Source organism: Cherax quadricarinatus, chromosome 24 (genome assembly GCF_038502225.1).
Source record: "Cherax quadricarinatus isolate ZL_2023a chromosome 24, ASM3850222v1, whole genome shotgun sequence".
Lineage (NCBI taxonomy): Eukaryota > Metazoa > Arthropoda > Malacostraca > Decapoda > Parastacidae > Cherax > Cherax quadricarinatus.
This window is the reverse complement of record NC_091315.1, coordinates 25,705,714-25,731,768: the sequence shown is the minus strand read 5'-3', so window position 1 is coordinate 25,731,768 and position 26,055 is coordinate 25,705,714. Positions and strand designations below refer to the sequence as shown.

The 26,055-nt window shown below is 38.5% G+C and overlaps 1 protein-coding gene across 2 annotated transcripts in view; it reads left to right on the top strand.

Annotated features, from left to right (window-relative positions):
- Positions 1 to 26,055, top strand: part of LOC128705542 (uncharacterized) — an 89,942-nt gene that overhangs the window by 23,037 nt on the left and 40,850 nt on the right. For both annotated transcript variants that reach the window (XM_070088285.1, XM_070088284.1), the window contains exons 5-8: positions 12,234 to 12,450; positions 13,495 to 13,646; positions 15,102 to 15,194; positions 15,415 to 15,601. In XM_070088285.1, coding sequence (XP_069944386.1) covers positions 12,234 to 12,450; positions 13,495 to 13,646; positions 15,102 to 15,194; positions 15,415 to 15,601 — 649 coding nt within the window. The remainder of the gene's footprint in view (positions 1 to 12,233; positions 12,451 to 13,494; positions 13,647 to 15,101; positions 15,195 to 15,414; positions 15,602 to 26,055) is intronic.

Here is a 26,055-nt window from a genome sequence, read left to right as displayed (position 1 = left end):
GAAGTGAATTTTTCTGCCTCACCTCATGAAAAAGCTTATTAAAGTGAGAGAAAACAGTGTAAGAAGCAGGTTGACCTAAATCATTCCATAAGCATGATCGGAAACTGTTAGTATTAAAGGTTTTTAGATATGATGTGATAAAACATCATATATTAATACAAAGATAAAATTTTTTTTTTGTTCTTTGGTCATTAAATTAGAAAGGGAGGTTTACAGACTGCTTGAGTAAGTGCATGGTCAATTAGATATTGATGACAACCATTTGTTGTCTTAGAGGAACAGCCAGTGACAGTTTGACTGATTAAGTAGTCACCAAAGAGACCTAGCCTGTGCTTATTTTTCTAGATTAGCATTCACAGTATCATTTGCAAGTAATTTATAAATAACACTGATTAATTAAGGTAATTTTAGTAGGTAGTAGGTTGGTAGACAGCAACCGCCAAGGAAGGTACCACCGTACTGCCAAGTGAGTGTAAAACAGAAGCCTGTATGTATTTGTTTTACATGATGGTAGGATTGCTGGTGTCTTTTTTTCTGTCTCATAAACATGCAAGATATCGGGTACGTCTTGCTACTTCTACTTACACTTAGGTCACACTACACATGCATGTACGGTAGGGCCCCACTTTATTGCATTTTGCTTTGCAGCGTTCTGCTAATACGGCGATTTCAAATTATGACCAAAATTTGCTAAATGGCGAGCAGTCTTTCAAATACAGCAGGCCCCACCTGGTTTGTTGACATTCTCCATGAGCACATATCTCTATTATGTCTGGAAAGTTTCCAAAATTTCAGGTGTTTTAAAGTTATTGTGTATTTTATATGTACAATGGTACCTCAAATTTCGAACAGCTCCCAACTCGAACAGTTATGTTAGTATATTTTTGTAAATGCTTTTGTAAGTGTATTTTTGGGGATCTGAAACGGACTAATCTAATTTACATTATTCCTTATGGGATCAAATTCATTTGGTAACGACACTTGAACAGACTTCTGGAACGAATTATGGATGAAATTCGGGGTACCACTTTACTCTGATAATTATACTGTACTTGTGTACCTGTACCTAAATATGTCTACACACTGTGCTGGCATGCAGGTACACATTAAAATCACTGAGTCTCTCTACTCAGTGCCACATAATAATCTCTTGGGCGCATTAACCCTTTCAGGGTCTAAAGGCCAAATTTCAAAGTGCGCACCAGTGTCCAAGAATTTTCAAAAAATAATTTTGTTATTTTTCTTATGAAATGGTAGAGAATCTTTTTCTGAAGGTAATAATACAAAAATTGCAAAATTTGATGGAAAATTGACGAAATTATGCTCTCGCGAATTTTGATGTATCAGCGATATTTACACATCGGCGATTTTGCTGACTTTGACTCCCATTTCTTAGCTATTTCACTAGTATTGCTTCTATTCTGTCGATTGAGCACAAGATTAGATTTTGCCACCGAAGTGGCTAGTTTATTGTGCACCCCATATCCATCCTGTGGACGGTAGCGCGAGAGCATATGGATACACAAAAGGCCTAGGAACTAGGCCCCAAAGGGTTAACAGGAATACATATGGATTTATATCTACATATCTATAGTTCACTTATCTGTTACAAGCAAATTTAGGAAATTTGCTTAGTATATCTGGTATCTTATTTTCATTAATAAGATATCTTGACATGTCACATAGGTTATTATACTGTCTGTCTCTGTATTCCTCAATAAGTGGACAATTAAGCACATAGTGTTCAAGAGAGTGACCATATGCCTGATCACATAATTTACATTTAGTTTGATCATCATCTGTGTGTCTCCCAAACTGCCAGAAGTACTTGTAACCAAACCTAAGCCTGGCCACTACAACATCAGTCAGTCTGTTCACATTGCAAGTTGCTCCATAAACATACTTATCTACGTTCATGTTATCATAGTGGGTTATAGATCTACTCAGGCTTCTAACTGCATTCCTATAACAATCATTTTCATTATTTACTTCTCTCCTAATATTATTCCTAATGCTAGACACAGTTATACCAAAGTTATATTCTACATTCTCCTTCTCGATACTCTTCTTGGCTAACATATCAACTTTATCATGAAGGAGTAATCCAATGTGTGATGGGATCCATAGCAATTGTACATTAATTCCTTTGTCCCTAATTTTTGAGTATCTATACCTGGCTTCCCCAATGAGCATGCTGTTGGAGTCATTATATGAGCCAAGAGCCTTCAATGATGACATAGAATCAGTAATGATGATAGAGTCAAGCTCAGTGTCATAGGTTAGCTTTAGCGCCATTAGGATTGCAAACAATTCAGTTTGCAGTGTAGATGCCCAGTTGTTAATTCTTATGCCTAACTCAACAAATTTATTATCGTTCTTAACTAGGGAGGTGGCAACAAGAGCAGATGCAGCCCTGCCAGAAGACTCCTGTTTAGATCCATCAGTGTATATAACTTGTGATAACTTGTTACTACCAGCTAGGTGAGAAATTTCTTCTTGAGCAGTTGCTCTAACAAGAGATTTAAGGAAGGGATTACTAGCAATGAGCTTCTTGGGAGGGACTTGTAGGTATGTGATATTAAATGAACACATCTTCCATGGAGGGGTGAAATGCTCTTGTTGCCTACAGTGATACAGTTCATGCAGGTTATAAAACTTAATGCAATTGCACGTTTTCACAATCCATTTAGATCTGTGTGTATTTACCTCTAGACACTTGGTAAGATTCACTGTGACAGTGTCTGGTTCGTTTCTCAACATTCTAATACCGAGTACAGTGTTAATTTCAACAATCCTATCACTGATACTAGAAATACCAAGCTCCTTCCTCATGTTAAGAACTTTTGTAGATCTGGGACAGCCAAGAATAATCCTGAGAGCTTCATTTTGCATTAACTCCAAGGGTCGGAGAGAACTTTCTCTAGCTAATATCAACATGGGAGCAGCATAATCAATTAAGGACCTAACATAGGCTATGTACATCATTCTCACGATTCTCACATTTGCACCATAGTTGGGATTGTAGCCAGCAACAGCTTTGAGAGCATTTAGCCTAGCTTTACATTTCTTGTTTAGTTGTGGTATAGTGGATTTGTTAAAGGGTACATCTACACCAAGATATCTGTAAGTTTTAACGTAGCTAATGATTTCACCCTGCAAATAGATGGGTGGGGGATGTCGTTTGCTTGTTAATATCTTAGTTTTAGAGGAAGATATTATGAGGCCTAGTCGATTACAAATTGCTTGAACTTCATTAAGAATGGTATTCATCTTCTTATGCCCTGTTGTATGGATCATGATATCATCAGCATAGCTTATAGCTATATGTTTAGGTGAGGCAGGTAGAGCATTTAGGAGAGCATTAATCAGAATATTAAATAGCATGGGACTAAGAACTCCTCCCTGCGGTGTACCTAAAGACATTTCTTTAGAATCACTTCTGAAGCCTTGGTAAAGGACAGAGGATACTCTATTTGACAGGTATCCTATTATCCAGCAGAGTAAGCTACCACCAATATTCATTTTGGCTAGTTCATGTAGTATAACGGTTCTGTTCGCAATATCAAATGCAGATTTTAGATCAAGAAAAGTGGTAAAACTAGTAGAGGTGTGTGCAGTGAGAAAGGTGGAAATACAGTTCTGCACACTTTTACCTTTCATGAACCCATAGAGGTAGGGGGAAAGTTGATCTCTGATTCTGTAGTACAGTCTGTTAAGCATCATTCTTTCAAAAGTTTTACAAAGACAACTAGTTAAGGAGATCGGCCTAAATGTATCAGGCTGTTGGGGCTTAGGGATAGGCACAATGAGACTATTGGTCCAGGAAGTAGGAAGAACGCCCTCAATGTAACTGAGATTATACAGTGCCAACAAAGGGTTATCAGGCATGTGCCTTAGAGTTCTGAGAATATCATAGGTTATACCATTCTCTCCAGGAGCAGTTGATCGACCTTTGGTTAATGCATTATCTAATTCATACTCGGTAAAGAGGCAATCACTCTCATCAATATTTTGGCTCATAAAATTAATCAGTTTCAACATTTCTTCAGAAGTACTCTCTAAATTTTTTCTAATATGAGATGGAAGGCTTTCATGCCTGGATGTTTTGGACCAGTCATTTATGAGGTCATTTGCTTTTTCAAGAGGAAAGGGATGAGCAACATTGCCAGTCTTTTTCCTGGTTATTTTATTTATACCTTTCCAAGCCAAACTCAAAGGGGTGGACCTATTTAATCCACTAACAAACTGTTCCCATTCCTGTTGCCTAAGTTCTTCCTTTCTATTCCTTGCATTTGTTAGTGCAGCTTGGAACGTTCTGAGCAGGTCTGGGGTTCTACATTCACGGTATGCTTTACCAATCCTCCTAGCTGCATGTGTTAGATTGTGCAGCTGTGGATCATTATAGTATTTACATTGGTTTTTATTGTTATTTATAGTGGAGGGTTTTTGTTTCCTATTCCTGCCCACTTGATCTGTGAGAACACTCTCAATAGTGGTAATTAAATCATCATTAAATTTTTGTGTGCCAATGGGCTCGTAATTCTTATACCATTGATCCAAGTGGTTAATAAAGTTGTCTCTGTGTTCTGGTTTGAGAATAAGTTTCCTCCTTCTGTATTTAGCTCCTTGATTGCTGGAGATGTGATCAAGATTGACAGTTGTTAAGTTCAAAATATTTTAATTTCAAAATAGGGTCCAGAATAAACAATGCAGGCATTCCTGGAACTAAACTAACATTTCCTCTGTTCATTAGTTAGTTATGTTTTCAGGCTTTACAAATGAATCCCATTTTGATTTTTTATTCACATAAGGAATTTTTATTCAAACCAAAAAATAGAAGATTTACTGTTATGCAATACTGTAATAATTGTATAAATAATATCACCACATTTGTGAACGTATATTAGACCCACCAGCTGGCATGTATTAGACGTGTGGGATCATTTGTTTACTCTTGAACATCGGCAAAAATTTAACATTTCCTCTACTTTGAGCTCAGTTTCAACCTATTTCCATTACTAAAACCAATCAAAATCATCTCTATTTCTGTAATATATCTTCCAAGAAATTGCAAATACAGCTATACAGAACATAAAAAACACTGCAAAGTTGCTGTTTTAATTGAAAATTACGGTCTCAGCTTTTTTCCTCTCATTATGCACTGTGCTGCAGGATTTGTTTTATGTGGTGCACACATACCACATAGATGCATTCTCTCATATCTAGCCCCAAATTTACCGCTCAGAGCTTATCAGAGTGAGCTGAGCTCATGGGGTAGATCTACGGTTTGGACCCTCAACGTATAACCATAGATCTACGGCATGGACCCTCAGAGGGTTAAATGTCATATATTACATTAATATAGACATTTCCATTAATCTATCTATGATATTTTTTCAAAATTATATAATGAACATGCTACATAACACATGAACATGATACATACACCTACAGCATAAAAATTGACGTAAGAATTGACGGAAGAATTACGTTTTCTCTAGTCAAACACCAGTTACTTAACTGTAGAAAAATATTCTTTTCGTATGCCTTCTGTCTGTAGCTATTCACGACCCTTGTGGGTTTAGCGCTTCTTTTTTATTAAGATCGTAATAACTTGTAATAATAATAATTTGTAATAATAATAATTTGTAATAACAACAACTTGTAATAATAAAAATTTGTAATAATAATAATAATCACTCTGAGTAAGTTTATTCAGGTATACACAAGTATGGTTACATAGCTTATCATACATAGCAGCATATGAGTAGGGAACCTATGATAACCCAAAAAAGTCAGAGGGTGAGGCGCATTAAATGTCGTATAAAATGTTAATATAGACGTTTTGCTTAACCCTTTCAGGGATGGTGCTGTACTAGTACAGCTTGCACACCAGGGTTTGTGCCGTACTAGTATGGCTTGCACGCCAGGGTTGATGCCGTACTTGTACGCATCAATTCTAGCACCTTCAAGTCTAGCGAGAAAAAGCTGGTAGGCCTACATATGAAAGAATGGGTTTATGTGGTCAGTGTGTGCAGTATAAAAAAAATTCTGCAGCACACAGTGCATAACGAGAAAAAAAAAAAAGACTGTTTTTGGTTTAAAACAGCGAATTTGCAGTGTATTTTCGTATGCTAGTTAAGGTTGTATTCTAGTTTTCCTGGTCTCATTTTATAGAATGGAAGACATATTACAGAAATTGAGATGATTTTGATTGGTTTCGCAATGAAAGCTACCTTGAAATTGAGCTCAAAGTGGCAGAAGTGTTCAATTTTTGCCGAAGTTCAAAAGTAAACAAATCATGCCATGCATCCAATACACGTCAACTGGTGAGTCTAATATTCTTTCACAAGTGCGCTGATATTAGTATTTATACCATTTCTACACTAATGCAGTAGTCTGCATAACAGTAAATTTATTTTTTTGTGAGAATAAAAATTCAAAGTGGAAAGCAAAAGAGGTGTAAGAGAGGCCTGGGGATGTGAATAATGAACAGAGGAAATGTTATTTTAGTGCCAGGAATGTCTGTCTTGTTTACTTTGGACCCTATTTGGAAATTGGCATCTTTTGAAATTTGTGTGAAATTGGCAAAATTGCCAATTTCTGACCACTTTATTGGATAGTTGAAATCGGTAAATGGGTGGTTTCTTGTACTCATTCGATAGAAAAAATGGAGTTCTAGCGAAATAATTATGATTTTTTTGATTGGAACATGGTATTTAGCTGAAAATAGGGCTCAAATTGGGCAAAATCGCCAATGCGTAAACATCGTCAAGACTGCTAACTTTGCAAGAGCATAATTCCGTAAGTTTTCCATCAAATTTCATACTTTTGGTGTCATTATGATCGGAAAAAGATTCTCTATCGTTTCATAAGAAAAATATAACTCCTGCTGTCCTCTTTCATGTACTCATTCTCTGTCTCTGTCTCTGTCTCTCTCTCTGTCTCTGTCTCTCTGTCTCTGTCTCTGTCTCTGTCTCTCTGTCTCTGTCTCTGTCTCTGTCTCTCTGTCTCTGTCTCTGTCACTCTCTCTGTCACTCTCTGTCTCTCTGTCTCTCTCTGTCTCTCTCTGTCTCTCTCTGTCTCTCTCTGTCTCTCTCTCTCTCTCTCTCTCTCTCTCTCTCTCTCTCTCTGTCTGTCTCTCTCTCTCTCTCTCTCTCTCTCTCTCTCTCTCTCTCTCTCTCTCTCTCTGTCTCTCTCTCTGTCTCTCTGTCTCTCTCTGTCTCTCTCTCTGTCTCTCTCTCTGTCTCTCTCTCTGTCTCTGTCTCTCTCTCTCTCTCTCTGTCTCTCTCTCTCTCTGTCTCTCTCTCTCTCTCTCTGTCTCTCTCTCTCTCTGTCTCTCTGTCTCTGTCTGTCTCTGTCTGTCTCTGTCTCTCTCTCTCTCTCTCTCTCTCTCTCTCTCTCTCTCTCTCTCTCTCTCTCTCTCTCTCTCTCTCTCTCTCTCTCTGTCTCTCTCTGTCTGTCTGTGTGTGTCTCTCTCTCTCTCTCATATTTATTATTTTTTTCTCATTTACTCACCTCTCACCCTACATTAAGACTACAAATATTTTAAGGCAAGTAATGAGTGTACTGTTTATGCATTTTATCATTCCAGGGCTCTTCAAATGCCTAGTATTTAATGTGTGGGTGGGGTGGCTAGATGGAGTTACAATACCTAAAACACTATTTGATACATACCTATCCTACTATTCACCTTGCACCCTATATTAAGACCACTAAGACTACAAATATTTTAAGGTAAGTAATGAATGTACACTATATGCATTTTATCACTGTAGGGCTCTTTAAATGTTGAAGTATATTACCTGTGGGTGGGGTGGGGTGGACTGGCTGGCTACCATACCTACCACACCAAACTTCTTAAAATAAACACTGCTCACTTCTCGCCCTACATTAGGACTACAAATATTTTGAGGCAAGTAATGAGTGTACTGTGTGTGTATTTTACTTTATTGTTTTTTTAATCCTTGTTCTATTGCTAACGTAATACATGTATATATTTTTTTTTTTTTTTTTTTTTTTCAACAAGTCGGCCGTGTCCCACCAAGGCAGGGTGACCCAAAAAAAAAAAAAAAGAAAATCCCCAAAAAGAAAATACTTTCATCATCATTCAACACTTTCACCACACTCACACATTATCACTGCTTTTGCAGAGGTGCTCAGAATACAACAGTTTAGAAGCATATATGTATAGAGATACACAACATATCCCTCCAATGTATATATGTTTAATGTATATATGTTAGTGTAAATTTGTTATCTGAGATATATAAGTGGAAACAAATGATGTTCTGCTTTCCGGCAGTGTCTGCTTTCCAGCAGTAGCCTGGAACCTAACCTGCCGTATAAGTGGGCCCCTACTGTACACGTTTATGTATACACACTTGTCTGAGTTTTCTTTGATTTTATCATAATAGTTCCTGTTCTTATTACTTTTCCTTTCATATCCATGGGGAAGTGAAATAAGAATATTTCCTCTGTAAGACATGCGTGTTGCAAAAGTCAACTAAAATGCTGGGAGCAGTGGGCTAATAACTCCATTTCCTGTATTGCTTACTAAAAAGAAAAAGAAAACCGTCAATGTGGGATGTTTGAATGTGCGTGGATGTAGTGCGAATGATAAGAGATGAATGTGGATATTATGAATGAAAAGAAGCTGGATGTCCTGGCTCTAAGTGAAATAAAGCTGAAAGGGTGGGAGAGTTTCATTGGGGAGAAATAAATGGGATTAGGTTAGAGGGTTCTAATAGAGTTAGAGCTAAGGAAGAAGTAGCAATAATGTTGAAGGATAAGTTATGGCAGGAAAAGAAGGAATATAAATATATAAATTCAAGAATTATGTCGAGTAAAATAAGGGTTGGATGTGAAAAGTGGGTTATAGTAAGTGTTTATGCACCTAGAGAAGAGAGAAGTGTAGAGGAGAGAGAGAGATTTTGGGAAATGTTGAGTGAGTGTATGGAGAGTTTTGAACCCAGTGAGAGAGTACTTGTGGTTGGGGATCTCAGTGCTAAAGTGGATAAAAATGTTGTGGAGTAAGAAGTAGGTAAATTTGTGTGTGCCAGGGGTAAATGAAAATGGGGAGCCTTTAATTGAACTGTGTGTAGGAAGAGGTTTGGTAATAAGTAATACATATTTTATGAAAAAAGAGGATAAGTATACAAGATATGATATAGCATGTAATGAAAGTAGATTGTTAGATTATGTATTGGTGAATGTAAGGTTGATGGGTAGGCTTCAGGATGTGAAGGTTTATCGAGGGGCAACGGATATATTGGATGATTATTTAGTTGTAGCTACAGTTAGAGTAAGAGGTAGATGGGAGAAAAGGAAAATGATAACAGCAAGGAAGAATGAGGTGAAAGTTTATAAACTAAGGGAGTAGGAAGTTAGGGTGAGATATAAGCAACTGTTGGTAGATAGGTGGGCTAGTGCAAGTATGGGCAGTGGGGAGGTTGAAGAGGGATGGAATAGTTTTACAAATGCAGTGTTAGAATGTGGGGCAGAAGTTTGTGGCTATGGAAGGATGGATGTAGGACGAAAGAGGAGTGATTGTTGGAATGATGAGGTAAAGGGTATGATAAAAAAGAAAAAGGTAGCTTATGAGAGGTTTTTACAAAGCATAAATGATATAAGAAGGACAGAGTATATGGAGAGTAAAAGAAAGGTGAAGAGAGTGCAAAGGGAGAGCAAATGATAGAGTGGGAGAGGCACTGTTAAGAAATTTTATTGATAATAAGAAAAATTTTTGGAGTGAGATAAACAGGTTAAGAAAGCCTGGAGAAAGAATGGATTTGTCAGTTTAAAACAGAGTAGGAAAGTTAGTAGATGGAGAGCTAGAAGTATTGGGTAGATGGTGGGATTATTTTGAGGAACTTTTAATTGTTACTGAAGAAAGGGAGGCAGTAATTTCATGCACTGGACAGGGAGGTATAACATCTTTTAGGAGTGAAGAAGAGCAGGATGCAAGTGGGGAAGGAGGTGCATGAGGCATTACATAGAATGAAATGGGGTAAAGCAGCTGGAACTGAGGGGATCATGACAAAAATGTTAAAAGCTGGGGGGAGGATATAGTGTTGGAGTGGTTGGTATTTTTGTTTAATAAATGTATGAAAGAGGGGAAGGTACCTAGGGGTTGGCAGAGAGTGTGTATAGTTCTTTTATATAAAGGAAAAGGGGACAAAAGAGATTGTAAAAATAAGTTAAGTTTACCGAGTATACCAGGTAAAGTGTATGGTAGGGTTATTATTGAAAGAATTAGAGGTAAGACAGATAGTAGGATTGCAGATGAGAAAGGAGGCTTTAGAATGGGTAGGGGATGTGTAGATCAGGTGTTTACATTGAAGCATATATGTGAACAGTATTTAGATAAAGATAGGGAAGTTTTCATTGCATTTATTGATTTAGAAAAGGCATGTGATAGTGGATATGAGAGTAATGTGGCAGATGTTGCAGGTATATGGAATAGGTAGTAAGTTACTAAATGCTGTAAAGAGTTTTTATGAGGATAGTGAGGCTTAGGTTAGGGTGTGTAGGAGAGAGGGAAATTACTTCCCGGTAAAAGTAGATCTAAGCCAGGGATGTATAATGTCACCATGGTTGTTTAACATATTTATAGATGGGGTTGTAAAAGAAGCAAATGCTAGGGTGTTGGGGAGAGGGGTGGGATTAATGGGGAATCAAATACAAAATGGGAGTTGACACAGTTACTTTTTGCTGATGATACTGTGCCAGTGGGAGATTCTAAAGAAAAGTTGCAAGTGTTAGTGGATGAGTTTGGGAGGGTGTGTAGAGTTAGAAAATTGAAAATGAACATACATAAGAGTAAGATGATGAGGGCATCAAACAATTTAGATAAAGAAAAATTGGATATCACATTGGAGGGAGGGAGTATGGAAGAAGTGAATGTTTTCAGATATTTGGGAGTTGACTTGTCAGCAGATGGGTTTATGAAGGATGAGGTTAACCATAGAACTGATGAAGGAAAAAAGGTGAGTGGTGCATTGAGGTATTTGTGTAGACAAAAAAACATTATCGATGGAGGCAAAGAAGGGAATGTACGAGAGTATAGTGGTACCAACACTTTTATGGGTGTGAAGCATGGGTTGTAAATGCTGCAGCAAAGAGGTGGCTGTAGGCAGTGGAGATGTCATGTCTAATGGCAATGTGTGGTGTAAATATTATGTAGAGAATTTGTAGTGTGGAAATTAGGTGGTGTGGAGTTACTGAAAGTATTAATCAGAGAGCTGAGGAGTGATTTGGTCATTTAGAGAGAATGGAACAAAGTAGAATGACTTGGAGAGCATATAAATTTGTAGGGTGAGGAAGGTGGGGTAGGCATCGGCCTCGAAAAGGTTGGAGGGAGGGGGTAAAGAAGGTTTTGTGGGCAAGGGGCTTGGACTTCCAGCATGCGTGAGCGTGTTGGATAGGAATGAATGGAAATGAATGGTTTTTGGGACCTGACAAGCTGTTGAAGTCAGCTTAATATTTTGTGAAGGGATTCAGGAAAACCGGTTAGCTGGAGTTGAGTCCTGGAAATGGTAAGTACAGTGCCTGCAATTTAAAGGAGGGGCTTGGGATATTGGCAGTTTGGAGGGGCATCTAGATTGTCCTATCTGAGCACCTCTTCAAAGACAGTGATTATACACGAGTGATGGTGAAAGTGTTGAATGATGATGAAAGCTTTTTGTTTTTGGGTTTTTCTTTTTTTTTATTTTTGGGTCACCCTGCCTTGGTGGGAAATGGCTGACGTGTTAAAATTTTTTTTTTTTTAATGTTTTTTTTTTCCCATACTATTTAGAATTATGAATATTGCTTTAAAATGTTTGAAATCATATTTGAATTTGATTAAAATCATATGATATTTGAAAATCCTAAAATCATTTACAGTATGATGATAGTAAACATACTTGTTGAATGATTCCAAATGTGTGAGGAATACTGTATTCCAGTTAGAGAAAGCTGATTTCATCACCAGAACTTTTAACTTAATCTTGCTATTAACACATAAGAAATGCTAAATGTTTTAAGCTATTGGGCAAGATGGTATTATACTCAACTATAATCATTAGACTAGAATAGCAGTTTAGCATGCAAGTGATTATTGTATAAAAATTTTATTGTTAAGAGTTTAAAGTACTTTACTGTGTGTATTACATATTAGTTAACTACCAGTAATGCATAACAGGTAAATAACATAGATATTAAATATGAATGTGTTGTGTTTTGTGTTGCAGAATCAGTTTTTATATGGCCCTCACTACTGTCTGGTATTTGAGTACTTGAGCCCAACACCACTATATACTCATTACGATCAGCGGGACATCAGGGAAGCTACAGCCCTACCCCACATCCGTGACTTAACTGTCAAGCTTCTCACCGTCCTTGGTTTCCTTTACAAACAGAATGTCATTCATGCTGATCTAAAGCCAGAAAATATACTTTTAAGAAGTGGTAAGCTTTACAGTACTTTGAAGCTTGTTTACATTTTAAGTTTAATACCTTAGAGATTAAGAAATCTTAATACACTGCACTGTAGATTTAGATTTTGCCACTGAAGTGGCTAGTTTATTGTGCACCCAATAACCTTCCTGTGGACGGTAGCGCAAGAGCATATGGATGCAGAAAAGGCCTAGGAACTAGGCCCCAAAAGGATTACAGGTGTACATTTGGATTTATATCTACAGTTCACTTATCTGTTACAAGCAAATTTAGGAAATTTGCTTAGTATATCTGGTATCTTATTTTCATTAATAAGATATCTTGACATGTAACATAGGTTATTAAGCTGTCTATCTCTGTATTCCTCAATAAGTGGACAATTAAGCAAATAGCGTTCAAGACAGTGACCGTATGCCTGACCACATAATTTGCATTTAGTTTGATCATCATCTGTGTGTCTCCCAAACTGCCAGAAGTACTTGTAACCAGGCCTAAACCTGGCTGCTACAACATCAGCCAGTCTTTTCACATTGCAAGTTGCTCCATAAACATACTTGTCTACGTTCATGTTATCATAGTGGGTTATAGATCTACTCAGGCTTCTAATTGCATTCCTATAACATTCATTTTCATTATTTACTTCTCTCCTATTATTATTCCTAATGCTAGACACAGATACATGTATACCATAGTTATATTCTACATTCTCCTTCAGGGTACTCTTCTTGGCTAACATATCAACTTTATCATGAAGTGTAATCCAATGTGTGATGGGATCCATAGCAGTTGTATATTAATTCCTTTTTCCCGGATTTTTGAGTATCTATACCTGGCTTCTCCAATGAGCATGTTGGAGTCGTTATATGAGTCAAGAGCTTTCAGTGATGACATAGAATCAGTAATGATATTCAAGCTCAGTGTCATAAGTTAAATTGTAAGTTTTTGTAATTAAATATTTATATTTGTAAATTTGACTTACATTTGTTCCAGTCATTATATATTAGTGAAGAAAGTAATTGGTATACACATATTCAAATTGCAAGTTCACTTTTACAGAGGATGACTTGGCATCGCTGATGGTAGTAGACTTTGGCAATGCTCTTCGGAATACAGATGAAGAGCTCTCTCTCTATTATTCAGATTTTGAGCTGCAGACTCTACTGTACAGGGCACCTGAAGTTATTTTTGGAATGAAATTCAGTTTAGAGGTATTTAGTAAATTATTTTGTGCAAGAAAGGTATCTTTATTGTAGATGTTTCGCCATCCAGTGGCTTTATCAATACAGATTCTAGGACATAACTTGAAGACAGTAAGATTATGTACAGAAGATGAGGTAATCAGTCCCTCAACCTTGGAGTAGGTGTGAAGAGCACCGAAGTCATGGAGATTCTGAATCAGAAGCAAGGAGCCTGGCGCTTATATAGTAACCCATCTCTTTGGGAAGGACCTACTTCCACTGGGGAATCCCGCCTACCAGTGACTATGCCTTCGTCTGCTACACCTGACGTTACTATATAAGCACCAGGCTCCTTGCTTCTGATTCAGAATCTCCACGACTACGGTGCTCTTCACACCTACTCTAAGGTTGAGGGACTGATTACCTCATCTTCTGTACATAGTCTTACTGTCTTCAAGTTATGTCCTAGAATCTGTATTGATAAAGCCACTGGATGGCGAAACGTCTACAATAAAGATACCCAGATGTTGCACATGTGTCTTAATTTCAAATTATTTTGTATATGAATTAACATACGTTGAAACGATTATTTTACCTGAAATGTACAGCTTTTTTAAATATGAATGCTAATACTATTTCTGTTATTTACATTGTAATCATTGTGCAAAGTGTCTAAATTTAATTCTAGTTTAGTATTTTATAATTTTTACGCTTTGGTATTTTCTTAACCCTTTCAATGACCGTCACATAGAATTACATTATTGATGCCAAAGTACCTCACGTAGATCTAAATTTTGAATACAGCTCCCTCAGATAAGCTGTGAGCAGTAGTGTGCAAAGTACTAAAAAATCCTGCCTTGTGGTGCATGATGGGAAAAGCATAACTCTGACTTTGTTTTTGGTTTGAAATAGCAACTTCAGGGTGTTTTCTAGGATAGTTTTTATGGTTTTATTGGCTCTCTTGGTATCATTTGACAAAATTTAAGATATTCTGCTGAAATAGAGAAGATTTTGGTTAGTTTCAGGATTGGAAATAGCTTGAAATTAGGCTCAAATAGCGGATATTTTGCCAATTTGACTGAGGAAGGGTAAGGCCCCCTACACTGTTTCAGTAGTATGTCTTCCATTATATTACACAATACCAAGAAAACCATCTGAGAAAACACCTGAAGGTTGCTATTTTAAACCATTCATGCAGTTAGTTTTGTTTTTCCCATCAAACACTGCATGGGGCTATTTTTTTTTTTATATTGTACACACTTACCACACCTATTCTCTCATATCTAGGCCAAAATTTACTGCTCACAGCTTATCTGAGGGAGCTGTGTTCAAAACTTAGATCTGTGTGAGGTACTCTGGCCTCAGTAACGCACTGTAATTGTATATGATGGCCACTGTAAGTGTTAAAGACATAGGACAGCACAAAACACACATAATGACTCTTGTGATTTTGATAAATTGAGTGGCTTATTGCTCATCCAACAGGTTGATATGTGGAGTTTAGGGTGCCTCCTTGCAGAATGCTACCTAGGTGAACCGCTCTTCATGGGCAAGTCCAAGAAAGAAATCTTAAATAAGGTGAAATTTAAAAAAAAAATTCCTGATATAAAGTATACTTCCTTATTTATTAGAGAAATGTGCTGTACGATGGGTGGTAGGTTATTACATGAGCTATCCAGTTTGAGATGAAATTCAAGGTTTGTCAGATCTTGGTATTCATATTTTATTTTCAAACATTTGGAATATCTCGTATTTGAGGATCATTGTGGCATTTAACATTGTCATTTTTATTTAACAGATCACAGCACTGTTAGGACTTTTTCCTCGGGAGTTCAATGATGGAGAATATGCTGAACAGTTTTCAGATTTCGTAGGTCGTCCTATGTCTCGATATCAGCGTTTGGAAAATCTTCGCAAACGTTTAAATGATTGCAAAGACTCCATGTTCCTCATGCTTGTAGAGAGACTTCTTACCTATTTACCAGGTTAGTATCTATTAGTATTGGTTATGAGGAAAACTTACATTTTTTCTTGCTGTGGTACTGCACTCATTTTGCACTTTTTCAATTATTGTAAATTTTCTACAAATTTGACAATATACAGGCACCCTTATTTTAGTAGCCCTTATAGCTTTTTATAGGTGGGAAGTATAATGCCTGCACTTTAAAGGAGGGGTTTGGGATATTGGCTGTTTAGAGTGACAACTGAACTGTTGTATCTGCACACCTCTACAAAGACTGATTATGTATGAATGATGGTGAAAGTGCTTTTCTTTTTTGGGTCACCCTGCCTCGGTAGGAGATGGCCAGTGTGTTAAAAAAAATATTAAAATCGATAATAGCTGTCTTACCAGATGTGCTAACCTCATAATCAAGATTACTGTCCCTATTACTGCAATATCCCCACCTCTCCTTCAGAGTGCAGGCATTGCCTTTCTCACCACCAACAAATCTGGCTATTTGGTTTTCTCTGAATTTTTTTTTTTTTTCAACAAGTCGGCCATCTCCCACCAAGGCAGGGTGACCCAAAAAGAAAGAAAATCCCCAAAAAGAAAATACTTTCATCATCATTCAACACTTTCACCTCACTCACACATAATCACTGTTTTTGCAGAGGTGCTCAGAACACAACAGTTTAGAAGCATATACGTATAAAGATACACAACATATCCCTCCAAACTGCTAATATCCCAAAACCCCTCCTTTAGAGTGCAGGCATTGTACTTCCCATTTCCAGGACTCAAGTCCGGCTATATAAAAATAACCGGTTTCCCTGATTTTTTTTTTTTTTTTTTCAACAAGTCGGCTGTCTCCCATCGAGGCAGGGTGACCCAAAAAAAAGAAAGAAACTCCCCAAAAAGAAAATACTTTCATTATCATTCAACACTTTCACCACACTCGCACATTATCACTGTTTTTGCAGAGTTGCTCAGAATACAACAGTTTAGAAGCATACACATATAAACATACACAACATATCCCTCCAAACTGCCAATATCCCAAACCCCTCCTTTAAAGTGCAGGCATTGTACTTCCCATTTCCAGGACTCAAGTCCGACTATATGAAAATAACCGGTTTCCCTGAATCCCTTCACTAAATATTACCCTGCTCACACTCCAACAGATCGTCAGGTCCCAAGTACCATTTGTCTCTATTCACTCCTATCTAACACGCTCATGCACGCTTGCTGGAAGTCCAAGCCCCTTGCCCACAAAACCTCCTTTACCCCCTCTCTCCAACCCTTTCGAGGATGACCCCTACACCGCCTTCCTTCCCCTATAGATTTATATGCTTTCCATGTCATTCTACTTTGATCCATTCTCTCTAAATGACCAAACCACCTCAACAACCCCTCTTCTGCCCTCTGACTAATACTTTTATTAACTCCACACCTTTTCCTAATTTTCACACTCCGAATTTTCTGCATAATATTTACATCACACATTGCCCTTAAACAGGACATCTCCACTGCTTCCAACCGTCTCCTCGCTGCTGCATTTACCACCCAAGCTTCACACCCATATAAGAGTGTTGGTACTACTATACTTTCATACATTCCCTTCTTTGCCTCCATAGATAACGTTTTTTGACTCCACATATACCTCAACGCACCACTCACCTTTTTTCCCTCATCAATTCTATGATTAACCTCATCCTTCGTAAATCCATCCGCCGACACGTCAACTGCCAAGTATCTGAAAACATTCACTTCTTCCATACTCCTCCTCCCCAATTTGATATCCAATTTTTCTTTATCTAAATCATTTGACACCCTCATCACCTTACTCTTTTCTATGTTCACTTTCAACTTTCTACCTTTACACACATTCCCAAACTCATCCACTAACCTTTGCAATTTTTCTTTAGAATCTCCCATAAGCACAATATCATCAGCAAAAAGTAACTGTGTCAATTCCCATTTTGAATTTGATTCCCCAAAATTTAATCCCACCCCTCTCCCAAACACCCTAGCATTTACTTCCTTTACAACCCCATCTATAAATATATTAAACAACCATGGTGACATTACACATCCCTGTCTAAGACCTACTTTTACCGGGAAGAAGTCTCCCTCTATTCTACACACCCTAACCTGAGCCTCACTATCCTCATAAAAACTCTTTACAGCATTTAATAACTTACCACCTATTCCATATACAGTGGACCCCCGCCTAACGATCACCTCCAAATGCGACCAATTATGTAAGTGTATTTATGTAAGTGCATTTGTACGTGTATGTTTGGGGGTCTGAAATGGACTAATCCACTTCACAATATTCCTTATGGGAGAAAATTCGGTCAGTACTGGCACCTGAACATACTACTGGAATGAAAAAAGTTCGTTAACCGGGGGTCCACTGTACTTGCAACATCTGCCACATTGCTCCTCTATCCACTCTATCATATGCCTTTTCTAAATCCATAAATGCAATAAAAACTTCCCTACCTTTATCTAAATACTGTTCACATATATGCTTCACATATATGCTTGATCTACACATCCCCTACCCACTCTGAAAACTCCTTGCTCATCTGCAATCTTACATTCTGTCTTACCTCTAATTCTTTCAATTATAACCCTACCGAACACTTTTCCTGGTATACTCAGTAAACTTATTCCTCTATAATTTTTACAGTCTCTTTTGTCCCCTTTCCCTTTATATAAAGGAACTATACATGCTCTCTGCCAATCCCTAGGTACCTTCCTCTCTTTCATACATTTATTAAACAAAAGTACCAACCACTCCAACACTATATCCCCCCCTGCTTTTAACATTTCTGTCATGATCCCATCAGTTCCAGCAGCTTTACCCCCTTTCATTTTACGTAATGCCTCACGTACCTTCCCCACTTACTTTCTGCTCTTCTTCACTCCTAAAAGATGGTATACCTCCCTGACCAGTGCATGAAATTACTGCCTCTGTTTCTTCCTTAACATTTAAAAGTTCCTCAAAATATTCTCGCCATCTACCTAATACCTCCATCTCCCCATCTACTAACTCCCCTACTCTGTTTTTAACTGACAAATCCATACTTTCCCTAGGCTTTCTTAACTTGTTTAACTCACTCCAAAATTTTTTCCCTGAATCCCTTCACTAAATATTACCCTGCTCACATTCCAACAGATCGTCAGGTCCCAAATACCATTTGTCTCCATTCACTCCTATCGAACACGCTTATGCACGCCTGCTGGAAGTCCAAGCCCCTCGCCCACAAAACCTCCCTTAACCCTTCCTTCCAACCTTTTCGAGGACGACCCCTACCCCTCCTTCCTTCTCCTACAGATTTAAATGCTCTCCATGTCAATCTACTTCGATCCATTCTCTCTAAATGACCAAACCACCTCAACAACCCCTCTTCAGCCCTCTGACTAATACTTTTATTAACTCCACACCTTTTCCTAATTTCCACACTGCGAATTTTCTGCATAATATTTACACCACACATTGCCCTTAAACAGGACATCTCCACTGCCTCCAACCGCCTCCTCTCTGCTGCATTCACAACCTAAGCTTCACACCCATATAAGAGTGTTGGTACTACTATACTTTCATACATTCCCTTCTTTGCCTCCATAGATAACGTTTTTTGACTCCACATATACCTCAACGCACCACTCACCTTTTTTTCCTTCATAAAAGTTACCGTTTTCACACTCCAACAACGTGTATTTAAAAGCCACTTGTCTCCATTCACTCCTATTTAACACACACACACACACACACACACACACACACACACACACACACACACACACACACACACACACACACACACACACACACACACACACACACACACACACACACACATACACACACACACCACACACACCACACACACCACACACACCACACACACCACACACACCCACACACACCCCACACACACACCACACACACACACCACACACACACCACACACACACCACACACACACCACACACACACCACACACACACCACACACACACCACACACACACCCCACACACACCACACACACACCACACACACACCACACACACACCACACACACACCACACACACACACACACACACCACACACACACCACACACACACCACGCACACACCACGCACACACACACACACACACACACACACACACACACACACACACACACACACACACACACACACACACTCACTCACTCACTCACTCACTCACACTCTAACTACCTACCTACCTACCTGCTAGATGCTAAAGCCTGTAAATTCATTACCCCTTCTCTCCAACTGTTCCCAGGACTACCCACACCCTTCCTACCTTCTACCCAAATTCATACGATCTCTTTGTAAACCCATCCCTTTCATCCCCTCTTCTTGGCTAAACCATCTATACAACCTCTCTTGCCCTCTGAAATATACCTTTGATGTATTTTTGTTATTAATGTTTCAGTGAATTTAAACCTGGCATTATAGGAGTCCAGACTTTTGAAACTTAATTAGACAGGAGAGTTTGCCACTTGAAAATCTGTCCCTGGAATACACAGCATTGTATTTACAGTATCATCTTCCTCCTTCCTTCAGGGTAAAGTGACATCCCACTCCCACACAAGATGAAAACTATTAATATAAGTGATAATATTTTTTTTTTTCCAAAATCTATGTAAATAGGACTCAGATCAGTCTAATAAACTGTGAAAAGCATTTTGATGTTGGAATTTTAACTTGGTAATATTTGTTGTAGGTAGTAGGTTGGTAGACAGCAACCACCCAGGGGGGTACTACCGTCCTGCCAATTGGGTGTGAAACGAAAGCCTGTAATCGTTTTACATGATGGTAGGATTGCTGGTGTCTTTTGTCTGTCTCATAAATATGCAAGGTTACAGGTACATCTTGCTACTTCTACTTACACTTAGGTCACACTACACATACATGTACATGTTTATTTATACACACTCATCTGAGTTTTCTTTGATTTTATTCTTAATAGTTCTTGGTCTTATTACTTTTCCTTTTATATCCATGGGGAAGTGGAATAAGAATCTTTCCTCCATAAGCCATGAGTGTTGTAAAAGTCAGCTAAAATGCCAAGAACAATGGGCTAGTAACCCCTTTTCTTGTAATAAATTACTAAATACTACTACTACTACTACTTCTACTACTTCTACTACTACTACTACTACTACTACTACTTCTACTACTACTACTACTTCTACTACTTCTACTACTACTACTACTTCTACTACTTCTACTACTTCTACTACTTCTACTACTTCTACTACTTCTACTACTACTACTACTACTTCTACTACTACTACTACTACTACTACTACTACTACTACTACTTCTACTACTTCTACTACTACTACTACTACTACTACTACTACTACTACTACTACTACTACTACTTCTACTACTTCTACTACTACTACTACTACTTCTACTACTACTACTACTTCTACTACTACTACTACTACTACTATTACTACTTCTACTACTACTACTACTTCTACTACTTCTACTACTACTACTACTACTATTACTACTTCTACTACTACTACTACTACTACTACTACTACTACTACTACTTACTACTACTACTACTTACTACTACTACTTCTACTACTTCTTGCTACTACTACTACTACTTACTACTACTACTACTACTACTACTACTACTACTACTACTACTACTACTACTACTACTACTACTACTTCTACTACTACTCTACTACTATTACTACTACTACTACTACTACTACTACTTCTACTACTACTACTACTACTACTACTACTACTACTACTACTACTACTACTACTACTACTACTACTACTACTACTACTACTTCTACTACTACTACTACTACTCTACTACTACTACTACTACTACTACTACTACTACTACTACTACTACTACTACTACTACTGCTACTAATACTTCTACTACTACTACTACTACTACATGTGAAAAGTGGGTTATAGTAAGCGTATATGCACCTGGAGAAGAGAGAAGTGTAGAGCAGAGAGAGAGATTTTTGGAAATGTTGAGTGTGTGGGGAGTTTTGAACCAAGTGTGAGAGGTGGTTGGGGATTTCAATGCTGAAGTGGGCAAAAATGTTGTGGAGGGAGTAGTAGGTAAATTTGGGGTGCCAGGGGTAAATGAAAATGGGGAGCCTTTAATTGAGCTATGTGTAGAAAGAGGTTTGGTAATAAGTAATACATATTTTATGAAGAAGAGGATAAAAAAATATACAATTTATGATATAGCACGTAATGAAAGTAGTTTGTTAGATTATGTATTGGTGGATAAAAGGTTGATGGGTAGGCTCCAGGATGTACACGTTTATAGAGGGGCATCTGATATATCGGATCATTATTTAGTTGTAGCTACAGTTAGAGTAAGAGGTAGATGGGAAAAGAGGAAAATGGCAACAACAAGCAAGAGGGAGGTGAAAGTGTATAAACTAAGGGAGGAGGAAGTTCGGGTGAGATATAAGCAACTATTGGCAGAAATTTTTTTTATTATTATCACACTGGCCGATTCCCACCAAGGCAGGGTGGCCCGAAAAAGAAAAACTTGCACCATCATTCACTCCATCACTGTCTGTAGTGTAAAGCACCCTTCTGGCAAGACAGTGATGGAGTGAATGATGGTGAAAGTTTTTCTTTTTCGGGCCACCCTGCCTTGGTGGGAATCGGCCAGTGTGATAATAATAATAAAAAAATTGGCAGAAAGGTGGACTGATGCAAGTATGAGTAGTGGGGGTGTTGAAGAGGGTTGGAATAGTTTTAAAAATGCAGTATCAGAATGTGGGGCAGAAGTTTGTGGTTATAGGAGAGTGGGTGCAGGAGGAATGAGGAGTGATTGGTGGAATGATGAAGTAAAGGGTGTGATAAAAGAGAAAAAGTTAGCTTATGAGAGGTTTTTACAAAGCAGAAGTGTTATAAGAAGAGTAGAGTATATGGAGAGTAAAAGAAAGGTGAAGAGAGTGGTGAGAGAGTGCAAAAGGATAGCAGATGATAGAGTGGGAGAGGCATTGTCATTTTGGAGTAAGTTGAGCAAGTTAAGAAAGCCTAGAGAACGAATGGATTTGTCAGTTAAAAACAGAGTAGGGGAGTTAGTAGATGGGGAGATAGAGGTTTTGGGTAGATGGCGAGAATATTTTGAGGAACTTTTAAATGTTGAAGAAGAAAGGGAAGCGGTAATTTCATGCACTGGCCAGGGAGGTATACCATCTTTTAGGAGTGAAGAAGGACAGGATGTGAATGTGGGGGAGGTGCGTGAGGCATTACTTAGAATGAAATGGGGTAAAGCAGCTGGAACTGATGGGATCAAGACAGAAATGTTAAAAGCAGGGGGGGATATAGTGTTGGAGTGGTTGGTACTTTTGTTTAATAAATGTATGAGAGAGGGAAAGGTACCTAGGGATTGGCGGAGAGCATGTATAAAGGGAAGGGGGACAAAAGAGATTGTAAAAATTATAGAGGAATAAGTTTACTGAGTATGCCAGGAAAAGTGTACGGTAGGGTTATAATTGAAAGAATTAGAGGTAAGACAGAACGTAGGATTGCGGATGAGCAAGGAGGTTTCAGAGTGGGTAGGGGATGTGTAGATCAAGTGTTTACATTGAGGCATATATGTGAACAGTATTTAGATAAAGGTAGGGAAGTTTTTATTGCATTTATGGATTTAGAAAAACATATGATAGAGTGGATAGGGGAGCAATGTGGCCGATGTTGCAAGTATATGGAATAGGTGGTAAGTTACTAAATTCTGTAAAGAGTTTTTATGAGGATAGTGAGGCTCAAATTAGGGTGTGTAGAAGAGAGGGAGACTACTTTCCAGTAAAAGTAGGTCCTAGACAGGGATATGTAATGTCACCATGGTTGTTTAATACATTTATAGATGGGGTTGTAAAGGAAGTAAATGCTAGGGTGTTCGGGAGAGGGGTGGGATTAAATTATGGGAAATCAAATACAAAATGGGTATTGACACAGTTGTTTTTTGCTGATAATACTGTGCTCATGGGAGATTCTAAAGAAAAATTGCAAAGGTTAGTGGATGAGTTTGGGAGTGTGTGTAAAGGTAGAAAGTTGAAAGTGAACATAGAAAAGAGTAAGGTGATGAGGGTATCAAATGATTTAGATAAAGAAAAATTGGATATCAAATTGGGGAGAAGGAGTATGGAAGAAGTGAATGTTTTCAGATACTTGGGAGTTGACGTGTCAGCGGATGGGTTTATGAAGGATGAGGTTAATCATAGAATTGATGAGGGGGAAAAAGGTGAGTGGTGCGTTGAGGTATACAGTGGTCCCTCGTTCGTAATTAATCCGTTCCTGGAGCCGTTACTATAAATGAAATTTACGATTTACGAATCAATTTTCCCCATAAGAAATAATGTAAATACAATTAATCCGTTCCTAACACCCAGAAGTATGAAAACAAAAAATTTTTAACGTGAAATATACATGTAGTACATAAACAATACAATGGGAAATGATGAATGAAACATTAACAGCATAACACTTACCTTTATTGGAGATTCTTCTTAGTGTATGGGAGACTGGAGGAGGAGAGAGAGTGGATTGTTTATAGTTTGGAAGGGGAATCCCCTTCCATCAACACCTCAGATACCATTTGCTTTTCTGGGGTTGCTTCTCTTCTCTGTTTCTTAATGCCACTAGGACCACCTTGAGAGTCACTGGAGTCCTGTCTCACAAAATAACTGGAGAGAGCTCTGTTTCTGGCGTCTCTTTAACACTTCCCTAAAATGGCCCAAGACTTTGTCACTGTACAGTGTACATGTTGCCAACCTGGCTTGCAACAACCTTGTTAGGGTGATGTTTCTCCATAAAGCTTTCCATCTTACCTCACATAGTAAAAATCTCTTTAATTTCTGAAGAGGGCACCTTCTTTCATCTCTCTTCCTCCTCCTCTGCAGCAAGAGTCTGAGCTGCGATGTGTTGCTCTTCCTGCTGAAGCTCTTGCAGCTCCTCAGTGGTGAGCTCTTCATTGTGGTCTTCCACCAATTCTTCCACATCCTCCAAACTCACATCCAACCCCATGGAACTCCCCAGTGCCACAATTGATTTTACAACAGACATAGGCTCATTAGAGTCAGTCCCAAATCCTTTCACTCCCTCCCAAGCCATACCTATAAGGGTTATGCAGTGGAGGATGCTGAAGTGTTCTCTCCAAAATTCCCTTAGGGTCAAGTGAGTGTCTGTGTTCACAGTCAAGCACCTGTGAAACATTGCTTTTGTGTAGAGTTTTTTAAAGTTTGCAATAACCTGCTGGTCCATGGGTTGGAGGAGAAGAGTGGTATTCGGGGGCAAGAACTTTACTGTGATGAACCCAAACTCCTCGAAAATTAGGTCATCCAAGTTTGGAGGATGAGCAGGCGCATTGTCCATTACTAGCACGCACTTGAGATCCAATTCCTTTTCCAGGAGATACTCCTTCACACTAGGGCCAAACACTTCATTGAACCACTCGACGAAAATTTCCCTCGTGACTCATGTCTTACTATTAGATTTCCAAAACACACACAATTTACTCTTCATAACATTGTTTTTCCTGAACACACTGGGATTTTCAGAATGGTACACTAGTAATGGCTTCACTTTGAAATCCCCACTAGCATTAGCGCAGAACATTAGCGTCAGCCTGTCTTTCATAGGCTTATGTCCTGGCATTGCCTTTTCCTCTTGTGTAATGAAGGTCCTCTTTGGCATTTTCTTCCAAAAGAGGCCTGTTTCGTCACAACTGAACACTTGTTCAGGTTTCAGTCCTTCACTGTTCATGTACTGGAATTCATGCACATATTTTTCAGCCGCCTTGTGGTCCGAACTGGCAGCTTCACCATGCCTTACCACACTGTGTATGCCAGTACGGTTCTTAAATCTCTCAAATCAGCCTTTGCTGGCCTTAAATCCACTCACTTCACCACTATTTGCAGGCAATTTCTTTACCAAATCTTCATGCAACTGCCTAGCCTTTTCACAAATAAATGAAGTCATAAGAGTATCTCCTGCTAATTGTTTCTCATTTATCCACACCAATAATAACTTCTCAACCTCTTCCAGTACTGGTGATCTCATTTTTGTCAGCATAGTTACTCCCTTTGCAACAACAACATCCTTTATTTCATTTTTCTTGGCCACTATGGAACATAAGGTTGTGTAGGGTTTCTTATACATCCTGGACAGTTCGGCCACACTTGTACCACTTTCATATTGTTCAATGATGGTTTTCTTAAATTCAGTCGTATTTCTCACCTTCTTTACCACAGGCTTGGCACTAGGAGCTTTCTTTGGAGCCATGGTAGCTTATTTAGTACTTGCAAGCACTAAAATAAATGGAATATTATGAAATATTTCGCTGGAGCACGCGAGGGGACCTTTCCTCACTGGTAAACAATGCCAGACTGGCTGCCGCCCTGGCCCACGCCGTGCGTATGCGTCCCGGACGAA